This window comes from Helianthus annuus, chromosome 1, assembly GCF_002127325.2.
Source record: "Helianthus annuus cultivar XRQ/B chromosome 1, HanXRQr2.0-SUNRISE, whole genome shotgun sequence".
In the NCBI taxonomy this organism is placed as follows: Eukaryota; Viridiplantae; Streptophyta; class Magnoliopsida; order Asterales; family Asteraceae; genus Helianthus; species Helianthus annuus.
Genome location: NC_035433.2, coordinates 5,667,772 through 5,680,238, shown reverse-complemented (window position 1 = coordinate 5,680,238; position 12,467 = coordinate 5,667,772). Strand labels below are relative to the sequence as shown.

General features: G+C 42.1%; 1 protein-coding gene across 1 annotated transcript in view; it reads right to left on the bottom strand.

Moving 5' to 3' along the window:
• Nucleotides 1-11,116, bottom strand: part of LOC110929486 (nodulin homeobox) — a 41,008-nt gene extending 29,892 nt beyond the window's left edge. Inside the window, exon 1 of the mRNA XM_035980923.1 lies at nt 10,796-11,116. Within this exon, the coding sequence (XP_035836816.1) occupies nt 10,796-11,116 (321 nt within the window). The remainder of the gene's footprint in view (nt 1-10,795) is intronic.
• Between the last annotated feature and the right edge of the window lie 1,351 nt (nt 11,117-12,467).

The window sequence follows — 12,467 nt, the reverse complement described above, 5'->3', positions numbered from 1 at the left end:
GATGCGTCACAGTACACCACAAATTCATCTATACCATCGGGCAATGTCAACACTGGCGCATTGCTTAGCTTCTGCTTCAGAATGTCAAAGGATTCCTGCTGCTTAGGGCCCCAATCAAACTTAATCTTCTTACGGGTCAACGAAGTTAGGGGCGCAGCAATCCTTGAGAAGTTCTCGATGAATCTCCTATAATATCCTGCCAACCCAAGGAAACTGCGAATTTCCGTTGGCGTCTTCGGCTCCTGCCAATTCATGACTGCTTCGACCTTAGCGGGATCTACTTGGATACCACGCTCGCTTACTACATGTCCAAGGAATTGGACTTCTCGGAGCCAAAATTCACACTTCGAGAATTTGGCATAAAGCTTCTCTTGATACAGAAGTTTGAGAATGCAACGAAGGTGTTTCTCATGTTCAGCTTGGCTCTTCGAGTAGATAAGAATGTCATCAATGAAGACGATGACGAACTTATCTAAATAAGGCTTGCAGACACGATTCATGAGATCCATGAACGCGGCTGGTGCGTTAGTGAGTCCAAACGGCATCACTAGGAACTCGTAATGTCCATAACGAGTCCTAAACGCGGTCTTGTGTACGTCTTCATTCTTGACCTTCAACTGATGATAACCCGACCTCAGGTCAATCTTGGAGAAATAACTTGCTCCTTGCAACTGATCGAACAGATCGTCGATCCTGGGTAACGGATACCGATTCTTGATAGTGACCTTATTAAGCTCACGGTAATCGATGCACAGACGCATCGAACCATCCTTTTTCTTAACGAACAAGATTGGCGCTCCCCAAGGAGACGAGCTAGGTCTAATAAAACCTTTGGCTAAAAGCTCATCCAACTGTGTCCTCAATTCCTTCATCTCCGTTGGTGCCAATCTGTATGGTGCTCTTGCTACAGGTGCAGCACCTGGAATGATATCTATCCGAAACTCTACTTGTCTATCCGGCGGCAATCCGGGTAGTTCTTCAGGAAATACCTCAGGGTATTCCGAAATAACAGGAATATCTTCAATCTTCGGCTTCGGCTCATCTATGGTAACTTGTGCCATGTAAATGACACATCCCTTCTGCATGCATCTGGATGCTTTGAGCATGGACACTTGCTCCGGCAATCCATGCTGGGTATCTCCTTGAATAGTAAGTGACTCACCAGACGGAGTCTTCACTATCACCTGCTTTCTATTGCACAGAATCTGGGCTTGGTTACTCGACAACCAATCCATGCCTAATACTATGTCGAATCCAGCTAGCTTAAAGGGAAGCAAGGATAGCGGGAAAGAATGATTCCTAATGGATATAACACATCCATCTAGAACAGTCGAGGCGGTTTCTATGGTTCCATCGGCTAGTTCCACCTCATATTTCACGCTTAAGGTTTTAACAGGAAGGTTCAACAGTTTACAAAACTTATTATCTACAAACGACTTATCAGCCCCCGAATCAAACAAAATCCTAGCGAAAATATCGTTTACAAGAAACGTACCGGTAATGACGTTATCGTCAAGGACTGCTTCCTTTGCGTCCATTTTGAAGACTCTCGCATTAGTCTTCTTCCCTTCCTCGGCCTTCTTTGCAAACTTTGGACAGTTGGGCCGAATGTGACCTTTTTCGTTGCAACCAAAACACGTTGCATCCTTCATCTTCTTGCAATCCACAGCTTTATGATCTGTGGACTTGCAGATCCCACAACGTTTCTCGAAAGACTGGGATTTCGTTTCCAACCGACACCTCCCAAAGTGGTGCCTCCTGCAGATCTTGCATCTGGGTTTCTCACCCGACTGATGATCATTTTTCCTAGACCCCGACCCTTTCCTGTGGTCGTTGTTCCCTCTATGTCGCTTTTCAGATCTTCGTGAGGTGTCATCCTCACGTTTCCGTTTGTTCTCCTCAGAGCTCTTCATGGCTCTCAATCTAACCACGTCTTGAGTGAGGGAGAGGGATAGATCAGCTACGGATCTAAATGTAGTAGGTCTTGAAGCTTTGACACTAGCCTTTATCTCCGGTGCCAGACCCCCAATGAATCGAGCAATCCTACGCGGCTCCGGGGTCACCAAGTAAGGCACTAAACGAGACAGCGTGTTGAACGTAGTAAGATACGCTTGACAATCGAGGTTCTTCATGACTAAGGATACAAAATCCGATTCAATTCGCTCGACCTCGTGCTGCGGACAGAAGTTCTCTTTAATCAGGGCCACAAACTGTTCCCATGACAAACCGTACAGTGTGGCCTTACCGGCAGCTTGTAGGAGTGACTTCCACCATGCTAACGCATCTCCTTTGAATGACTGGGACACGTACTTCACGACGTCCCTATCAGCACACCCGCTGATATCAACTACAGTGTCCATCTCGTCAATCCACGTCATGCAGTCGACGGCTCCTTTTTCCCCAGTGAAATCTCTGGGCTTGCAAGATACAAAGTATTTGTACGTACAGGACCTGCTGTACGTGTCACGTTTCAGTTCAATCTCCTGCTTTGGGACGCTGCTGTGGTTGGAGGAATGATTATCATCCTCGACTTTCTTTGGCTCACTCTTTTTAGACGGCGGCTTACTATGAGCCCCAGAATGAGTCTTAGCCTTGACATGCGTCACTGAGCGGGTTCTACTCTGAGTACCACTAGATTCTCTGAACTGCCTATCCATAGCCTTGGCGACAGCATTATCAATCAGTGCTTGCAACTCTGCACCGGTAACGTGAATCTTTGCATTATCTGAGCGTTCCCCAGAATGACTGTTGGTTTCTTCCGATTTGGCCATCGTAGCTTTAAGCTACAATAAAGGACAGGGTCTTATTTAGAACCTAACAGTATTATCGTTCTAGACGATTTATTAACCATGGTATCAAAAACCTTAGCAGTTAATTTAATAAATTCATTCAGGCTCTTATTAGCAATCAAGGAATGAAAATATATATATTGGCACCATAGGCCTAGTCACATGGACAATTACTAAATTATAAATTTAGATTTTTATAGGACTATAAATTGCATAATTAAACAATAATCCTTTACTGGACAGAGAGTCATAAACCACAACTGTCATTATATAACATAGTTATAACCCGTAGGTATCAAGCCATTAATAGACTTGTGTACAGATAAAATCTGTAGATATTTCTTTACTAGGCAGGGAGTCATAGACCACAACTGCCACTATATGACATAGTCATAACCCGTAGGTATCAAGTCATTAATAGACTTGTATACAGATATAATCTGTAGATAATTTATTAAAAAGGGTGGCTTGTGTGATTCTACAGATCACGCTTAGCCAGAATGGTAACATGTTCTCAGATGTTAACAGGGAGTTGAATCCTTTCAACCAGGTTTTACCATCAGGGCCAGGCCTGTTAATAAGGCATTCAGGCTAGGTTATACCTTACTAAGATTCTTATAAAATGGCAAATCAAATAAAAAAATTGATATTTTCCATTATTTAATATTATATTCATGCATATAAATAAAATGATAAATTCAAATTAACCATTTAAATTTTAATAAAGTACGAGTACATCTATGCCCTAAACGGGACTTTGAAATAACATAATTAGCATGAATAACATGCCCGCGCAGGGGCTAAACAAGTACAACAATAACAAAATAAAATAAAACAAACCCGCGCAGGGGTTAACAGGATAACATACCCACACAGGGGTAGAGAAAGATAGATATACCCACGCAGGGGTAGAGTACTGGAATAAATGTCCACGCAGGGACATGAGTACATGAAATGATAATCGAAGGATTCAACGATCCTTCTTGCTCTTACCCTTGAGCAAATCAAATACCTTCTTAAACATGCCACTGGTGCGTCGGCGACCCTCTCGCATATTGTGCTGAAACTCGCGTCGCATGCTATCAATCCCCTGCAGGATCTCCTGAACCTGCGGCGGCGACATCATAGGCGCCGGTGGTGGTGGCTGGTAGTGCTGCGGCTGCGGCGGCTGGTAAGGCTGCGGCTGCGGTGGCTGCTGGTAACCCGGAGGGTAACCAAAAGTGGATGGGCCAGCAGCCCAAGGGTCTCCAAGTGGACCACTATGTGGGAGTGAGCTGAAGTTGGCAGCTTGCCAATAAGGGTCTCCCGTGTAATCATAACCCTGAGGGAATACCTGCTCGAACGGGTTGAACTGAGCGGCACTAGCATAAGCCGGAATCGGCTCTCCAAAATTCTGCGGCGGCAGAGGCGGGATCGGAACAGAAGTAACCTCCGATACGGGATGCTGAGACTCCCCTGTCTCAGACTCCCCGGGTAGAGACGTGTAGCGGCTGCTACTAACACGTGGAGGGGTGCCTATGCGAATCCCTCCGCGCGTAGATATACGCGCATTCCTCCTCGGCCTCTGAGGCGGAGGAGGTAAAACTGGTGGCGGCGGTGGTGACGGAGTGATCACGTCACGCCACAGGGCCTCAGATAGGTCCTGCGGTAGAGGCGGCTGCTGCTGGAGCTGCTGCTGCTGCGAGTGGTGCTGTGAGTGCACCGGCGAACCATGGAGCGATTGGAGCATCGGAGTACCATGGAGTGACTGAAGCATAGGAGAGTTGTGGCTAGGGGTGAAGTACCAATCGTGCTGCTTGAACCTCTCCTGGAAGCTGTCCACACCATTAAATGGTGATCCTGTGTATGGCGACCCATCCGATATCTCAATCGGGTGGTTTGGTGTACCTGATGGTGGGAGCGAAGGGTCCGTCTCCTCGTCCACGTCCATCCCGTGACCACCAGAAAAGTGGTCCTCCTGTCCAAGTGGGCTATGGCCCACTGGCTCCTCCACATAAGCATTAGGGTTATACAAACCCTGGTAGGCTGGCGCTGGATGCTGGTGCGGTGACTGGTGCAACGGTATGTATGATCCAAGCGAATCATGGGGCCCGTTCTCCGAATGGGGCCCAAACGAGTGGGGTAATGACGGAGAAGTGCTCGCGGAAACCGAATGCCTAGCAGGCTCGGCAAAAGACCTCCAAAGGTCGTTGGCGACTGTGTGGTGCGTGGCGGATGGTGCTCGTCTATGTGAGGGACCAGCCTCATGATCGTGCGATGTAGGAAATCCTCCACGACCTCTCATCCTTGGCGGCATCCTGATCCTGTCAAAAATCAAACAAGTTGCACAACATATATATAAGACAATGCAATAATAATTAAAAATAAATTAAACGAAATGTTGAACATTTCCTAAGTTCTTTGTCTAGACTCGAAAATCGAGGAATGTGCAATTGTGTAACTGAGATTAAACACATTAGGATAGTGTTTAATTCACTCAGCGTTGGCTCTGATACCAACCTGTCACACCCCGATTTCCACGTGTCACCGGTGGGCCCGGTGTGGGGTACAGTGACGTAGTTGGCATCGTCATAGACAATCAACACAATATAATAATGCACAGCGGAAGCAGAATAGAAACATTTCAACTTTTAAATAAAGTGTAATAATAGATATCACAGTAGTTGAAATGGATCCACAGGCGGATCAAATAAAAATAGAAATAAATAGTTCAACAGATAAATGTCGTCCGAGTTTGCGAGACTATCGTGGACGCTCTCTAGGAAACAGCCAGCCTATTTCCGTATAGTACCTGCACTTAATCTTTTGGGAAAATACGTCAGTTTACACTGGTAAATACAAATCGACTGACTCATTTTGAAAATGATTGAAAATTTATTTAAATGCACAAGGCATAAATATTTTTATTAACTTGGGATAATTATATAATATAAACTTGTGAACGAATTACATGCACTTATATCTCTGGTGGCCCGGGATCTACTGTCCGGGCTAGAGATTTAATTGACACACCACATTAAAGAGTTATACACGACGGGTGTACGCCTACGCCCCGTGCTCTGGTCGTGGCCATCTCGTAAGATAATGCCAAGGATATCCGGGACATGGTCAATAACCCCCCAAAGCCTTTAAGTAAGACAAAACTGTTTAAACGAAGTCGCACAAGCTATTCAAGACTGAACACCTATAAGGAGCAGGACTTGTGCGCCCGATCAAGCGGTATTTTAAATACCGTACCCCAAGCCCGTATAGGGAAAATAAGTCAAAATGTATTTACCTGAGCAAGTATAAGTCACAAACGATAAGTGTTGATAGCTTTTACCGGGCTTCCTAATCTGGAACAAAGGTTTATAATTAACCTATTAGATTCCTAACGGGTCTTTTATTTAAGCCTAAGCTTTGACCGGTTAGTTTTAGGAGTGATACGGTTTACGCACGATTAAGCGAAAGACCGGATAGAATGTGATTTAGACCCGACAAGTTTGAATACTTGTATAATATGGGTATACTAAATACATTCTGGATTTTGAAATAAAAATGATATCGTTTGACCCGTTTCGGTCAATTTACGCAAACTAGTTACGTAAACCGAACCGAACGCGAAAAGGGCGATACGGGTAGCCAAAAGATTCAAATGCAAGTTCCCTGAATTAATATGCTTAGAATATGATATTATATCAGTAAGTTATGTCCTATATTGCCCGGGATAATTTTAAACTCAATTTATGCCTTAGAAGGGCATTTTGGTCATTTAAAGGATAATAAAAGGATAAAATTAGAAATCTGAGTTTCGGGTCTGGTTCCTACAGTAAATATACTTAATATAACATATTATACCAGTAGGGTATGACCCATATGTCAAATATATCATTTAAAACCAAACTATGCACCATAGGGGTAATTTAGTAATTTCACAAGGGCTAAAAACGCCAAAACTGGAAACCTGAGTTCAAAATATTATACTTACTGTTATTATATGAAAATATGTAATTTACATCAGTAGGTATAAGTCTTATAGGTTTAAAACAAGTACAACGCTTACTATGCGCTAAGAACGCTAAATATGCGATTCAAGGGCGTTTTCGGGTCTTCAAATAAAATCTGAGATTTTTATATTTCCAGAAGTCTTATCATACTTTATTCATCATATAAAATCAGTAGAAAAAGGTTTCGGGTCAAAAGGATGTGTAAAACTCTTTTTATGGCTAAAACGGTCAAAACCGACATAAGCCGAAATGGCTAGGTGATCGAGGATCCGTTCAGCCAAAAATTAATTAAAAATCATCAAAATTCCCAGAATATTATATATAATCAGTTGGTAAAAAGTTTTGTACCAAAATGTGGCCAGAAACGGGTTCTACGCAAAAAGGACCGTTTATGTAAATTTATAATATAGTTTTACGCTAATGGCCATAACTCACAATCTGGACCACCAACTGATCCGAAACTTTCGGTGCAAGTTTATATAATAAAAATAAAGATTTCTATCCTTTCACTTTTCCAAAAATCCCGTTTTAAATCAAAAAGGGCAAAATAGTCAACTTTATGCATAAACCGGAAACATGCATTCGAATAGGCTAAACATAGACTCAATCAAAGAAAATTCCAGAAAGTTTAACTACAATAAAAATAGTCAAAAATGCTATCCAATACAGATCTCGAACATGCATGTACGAATCCGAATCGATAGTCTACGAAATAACCGTTTTACAAGACTTTCGGTTCCGATTCGTGGCTATACTATAGATTGTCGAGTTGATGATGATTAGAACACATTCTTATATGTATTACAAGTCATTTTTAATGATCAATCAGGTTGCATGTCATCTATATCATTAATCATGTCATTTTTCACAAAAATCGCTTCTGTTGACTTTTTAGAAATAGGTTTGACTCGACATTAAGCATGCATGTAGTGGGAATCAGTTAGTACCCTTTAGAGGGTTTGTTTCCCACATAAATACCAATCTATAACAAGTTTCAATTCGAGAAATTACTGAAAGAAATCCGTTTAATCAGAAAGTCAAAGGTTATGAACACCCAGTTTGACTTTTACTAATAATCAAAGCAAAAACGGATTAAAGAACGAATTGAAGGCTTACAAGAGTCCTAAAGATGTTTAGTGGACACTAGAAGTTGGCCTTGATGCTCAGATTATCTCCAGAGAAGCTTTGAGAGCTCTTGCAAGTCTTGGTGTTCTTGTTCACTATTGTAAATGTCAAGAAATGAGCTAAATTCGGATTTAAAGCTGAGATTCTGAGGTTTACTGTTGATGGTAGGCATGCATGGCTCTTAATTGGTGCAATTGGAGGCAAGACCAGCTGTTAGCAACTCAAAATCGGACCCAAATCTGACCCAAACACGATTTCTGTCGCTGGGCAACCCACGCGGCCCGCTTGGGCTTTCCCAGGCGGGTCGCCTGACCCCTGTTTCAGCCAAACAACTTTCGTGTATTGACAGAATTGGTCCCTGAGCTTGAACGTGCTGTTTCGGCTACTTTTCTCGACCCGTAAACCCCCAAACTTGGTTTTTATGGACCTTAGGACTTTTACCAACATGGTAATGCCCTCGGATAACTTTGCGCTCAACCGAAAAGCCCTGAAATTCGACGTTGACGCTTCTAGTCCCTTAAGTACGGTTTTGGCCATAACTTTCTCATACGTTGACGAAACTTCATGAAATTTTTACCACATATTCTAGTGAGTATATTTTAGCTATACTAAGCTTCGGGTCTGCCAAAAGTTCACTCAGAGGTATAAATTAAACATGTTGACACTTTTGGCCCCTATAGTTTACAATACTTCACTTTTTGGGCAATTTCCGCGTCGTATGATCCATGAACCATCCGTTAAAGGTTATAAACATTATGTGGGGTTATCATAGAGCCTATTTATCCATTGTTGACACTTTGGACCCTTACGTTCCATAGTTTTCACTGTTTGTCACTTTTAGTCCCTCTAAAGTATGTTTTCACATAACGGAACCTTATGACACGTGTCAAGACATTATTGGACGAAATTTTTCGAGGTGTTACACCTAGGGTCTTGTAGACGCGGTGTACGTGAACAATCCCCCATTTATGTAGGCGACAATATACATTCACACAATACTCTCCCTAGTCGAGTCAAGACCTCATGGTTGTGTCCGTTTATGGTCATGGAGCACGTTCCTGGTTCTGCGAGAGCTCTAGGATTTGCGCCTCCCCACAAATCCATTCAAAGCGACCCCACTTCTCTCTAACACAGGTGATTCCTCTGAATCATTAAAAGCATTAAGGTTAATTTGAATTTCATCAAAATCCATAACCTCAACATGCTTAACCTTTCCTTCATGTCACTGATTGGAATGGACTAGGAAGTATACAACTCCCTTTATTGATTTTTGGGGGCACCCCCCACAGTGACTCCCTTTGGGTTTATGATTAAGTTTGCCTATTGAACCTAGATCTTGGGATCTCCAGTCAACTAGGTTAGGTTTCCCTCATATTCCCTTCATCTATGGGCTTTAGTCCCATTCCTCTTGACAACCTATACACCTTATCTGTGCTTAAGCCTTTTGTTAACAGGTCCGCAATGTTCTCATTTGACCTTACATAGTCAACTTAGATAACACCCGTTGAGATAAGTTGTTGTACCGTGTTGTGTCTACGTCGAATGTGCCTTGATCTGCCATTGTACATCATGCTTTGTGCTCTAGCAAGAGCAGACTGATTGTCACAATGTATGCAGATCGCCGTCAACGGCTTTGGCCATCTTGGAATATCTTCCACAAATTGATGTAGCCACTCCGCCTCTTCCCCGCTTTTATCTAATGCGACGAATTCAGATTCCATTCTGGATCTCGCTATAACCGTTTGCTTGGAAGATTTCCAAGCTATAGCCGCGCCCGCAAGTGTAAACACGTAACCACTTGTGGATCTGTGATCCTTTATATCCGATATCCAGTTTGCGTCAATGTATCCTTCGATCACTGCTAGATCACGGGTATAATGCAATCCATAGTCTCTTGTGTATCTTATGTATCTAAGCACCCTCGTGATAGCTTTCCAATGATCCTTGCTTGGATTACTCGTGTATCTACTTAGCCTGCTCACAGCATACGCTAAGTCGGGTCTAGTACATGTCATTAGATACATTAGACTGCCAATGATCCTTGAGTACTCTAACTGAGAAACACTCTCGCCTCTATTCTTCCTTAGGCGTTGGGTATTATCAATTGGAGATCGAGCTATACTCGTATCATCTGAATTGAATTTCCCAAGGATCTTGTCCACATAGTGAGATTGACTCAACACAAGACCATTTTGGGTTCTAGTGATTTTAACTCCAAGAATCACATCCGCGAGACCCATGTCTTTCATGTCAAACCTCGCTTTCAACATGTCTTTCGTTGAGTTCACCATGTTATCATTACTCCCAATGATAAGCATATCATCTACATAAAGACATAAAATCACATAACCTCTTGGCGTGTGTTTAAAATAAACACACTTGTCGCACTCATTTATTTTGAAACCATTGTTAATCATGACATGATCAAACTTTTGGTGCCATTGTTTTGGAGCTTGCTTCAAGCCATACAAAGACTTGACCAATTTACATACTTTACCCTTGTTCCAGGGGCGGAAAAACCCTCAGGTTGTTCCATGTAAATTTCTTCTTCTAAATCACCATTTAGAAATGCGGTCTTTACATCCATTTGGTGAACTTCCAAATTTCTTAGAGCCGCAATTGCAAGAACCAATCGAATAGAGGTTATTCGCGTTACAGGCGAGTAAGTATCAAATTAGTCTAGACCCTCCTTTTTCTAAATCCTTTGATCACTAACCTTGCCTTGTATTTATCAATACTTCCGTCGGCTTTCATCTTCCTTTTGAATATCCAACGATATCCAAGTGGTTTACAACCAGGTGGAAGATCTACTAACTCCCAAGTATGATTTTGCAATATAGAATCAATTTCATTCTTGATTGCTTCTTGCCACTGAGGTCCTTCTGCGGAGGTAACCGCCTCGCGGTAGGTATTGGGCTCACCCTCAACCATGTAGCTCATGAAGTCTAGACCAAATGATTTTTCAACCCTTTGTCGTTTACTTCGTCTAAGCTCACCCTCCTCGACCTCAGGTCGTTCATGAGTTTCATCTAACCTTGTAGACGAACTCGGACCTGCCTCATCTACCCATGTAGATGAACTTGGACCTGGTTCATCTAACCATGTAGACGAACTTGGACCCGCTTCATCAGCCGCTGTTGATGAAGTCGCTTGTGTTTGACCTAACATAGGAAACACATTTTCAAAGTACGAGATGACGTTAGGATTTGCCTCCATGATAGTGTGTTTGTGTACATCGGGATTCTTGGACTCATGTACAAGAAAACGATGCGCACTACTTTGATGTGCATATCCAATGAAAATGCAATCAACAGTTTTGGGTCCTATCTTAAGAGCCTTAGGAGGTGGTACAATCACCTTAGCTAGGCACCCCCACATTTTCAAGTATTTGTACGATGGCTTCCTTTTTCTCCATAACTCATATGGAATTTCGTCCCTATTTTTCAAAGGTATCTTGTTCAAAAGATAGTTTGCTGAGAGAATGGCGTCCCCCCACATTTCTCGGTTCACTCCCGAGGTTATCAACATGGCGTTCATCATTTCTTTCAATGTGCGGTTCTTACGTTCCGCAACGCCATTTGATTGTGGAGAATAAGGAGGTGTACACACATGTACAATGCCACTTTTTGCGCATAAATCCGCAAAAGGTGCAACATATTCACCTCCTCGATCGCTTCTTAAAGCTTTTATCTTCTTTTTAAGTTGATTCTCAACTTTGTTTTTTACAAGATAAACTTCTCTATTGCTTCGTCTTTACTCTTTAGTAAATACACGTAGCAATATTTCGTACAATCATCAATAAACGTGATGAAGTACTTATTTCCTCCACGCGTGGGAACCGCTTTTAAATCACACACATCAGTATGAATTAAATCAAGGGGTTCGGTTCACTACTAGAAAACATGGTTTTTGTCATGTAATTTTGGGTTACAAAATGGTAGCAATTTCTTTGTTGTCACCAGTTTGCCACCGAAAATACAGTGACAAAAACACCCGTGTCAATTGCCCTATTGCCACCAAATAGCCACCATTTTTATATTTTGCTACCTTATTTTTACCACCACAAAATTGGTCAAAATTATTTGCCACCGCTTCATGTTTGCTACGCTCCGCCTTGTTTGCCACCGAGTTTGCCACCATTTAGCCACTGTTTTGATACCATTTAGCCACCTATATTGCCACCATTTAGCCAAATATTGCCACCATTTAGCCACTATTTTTTACACAATCTGCGAGTTTTAATACCATTTAGCCACCGATATTGCCACCATTTAGCCACCATTTTTTTCACAATTTGCGAGTTTTGATACCATTTAGCCACCGATATTGCCACCATTTTTTACATAATTTGCGACCGAGTTGTGACTGCCTTGGTATAGTTATTTGCTACCATTTACCGAATATTGGTTTGGTTTGAAATATTGGTTTAATTCAGGGTTTTTTTTTTCTCCCTGCTATTTTCATCAAAATACATATCAATAAAGCTACAAATAATATAAAAAAGTCTAATAAAATCCCAAAATTATATAAAACATCTCGTTTTCAAAAGCACATAAAAAATACCAAC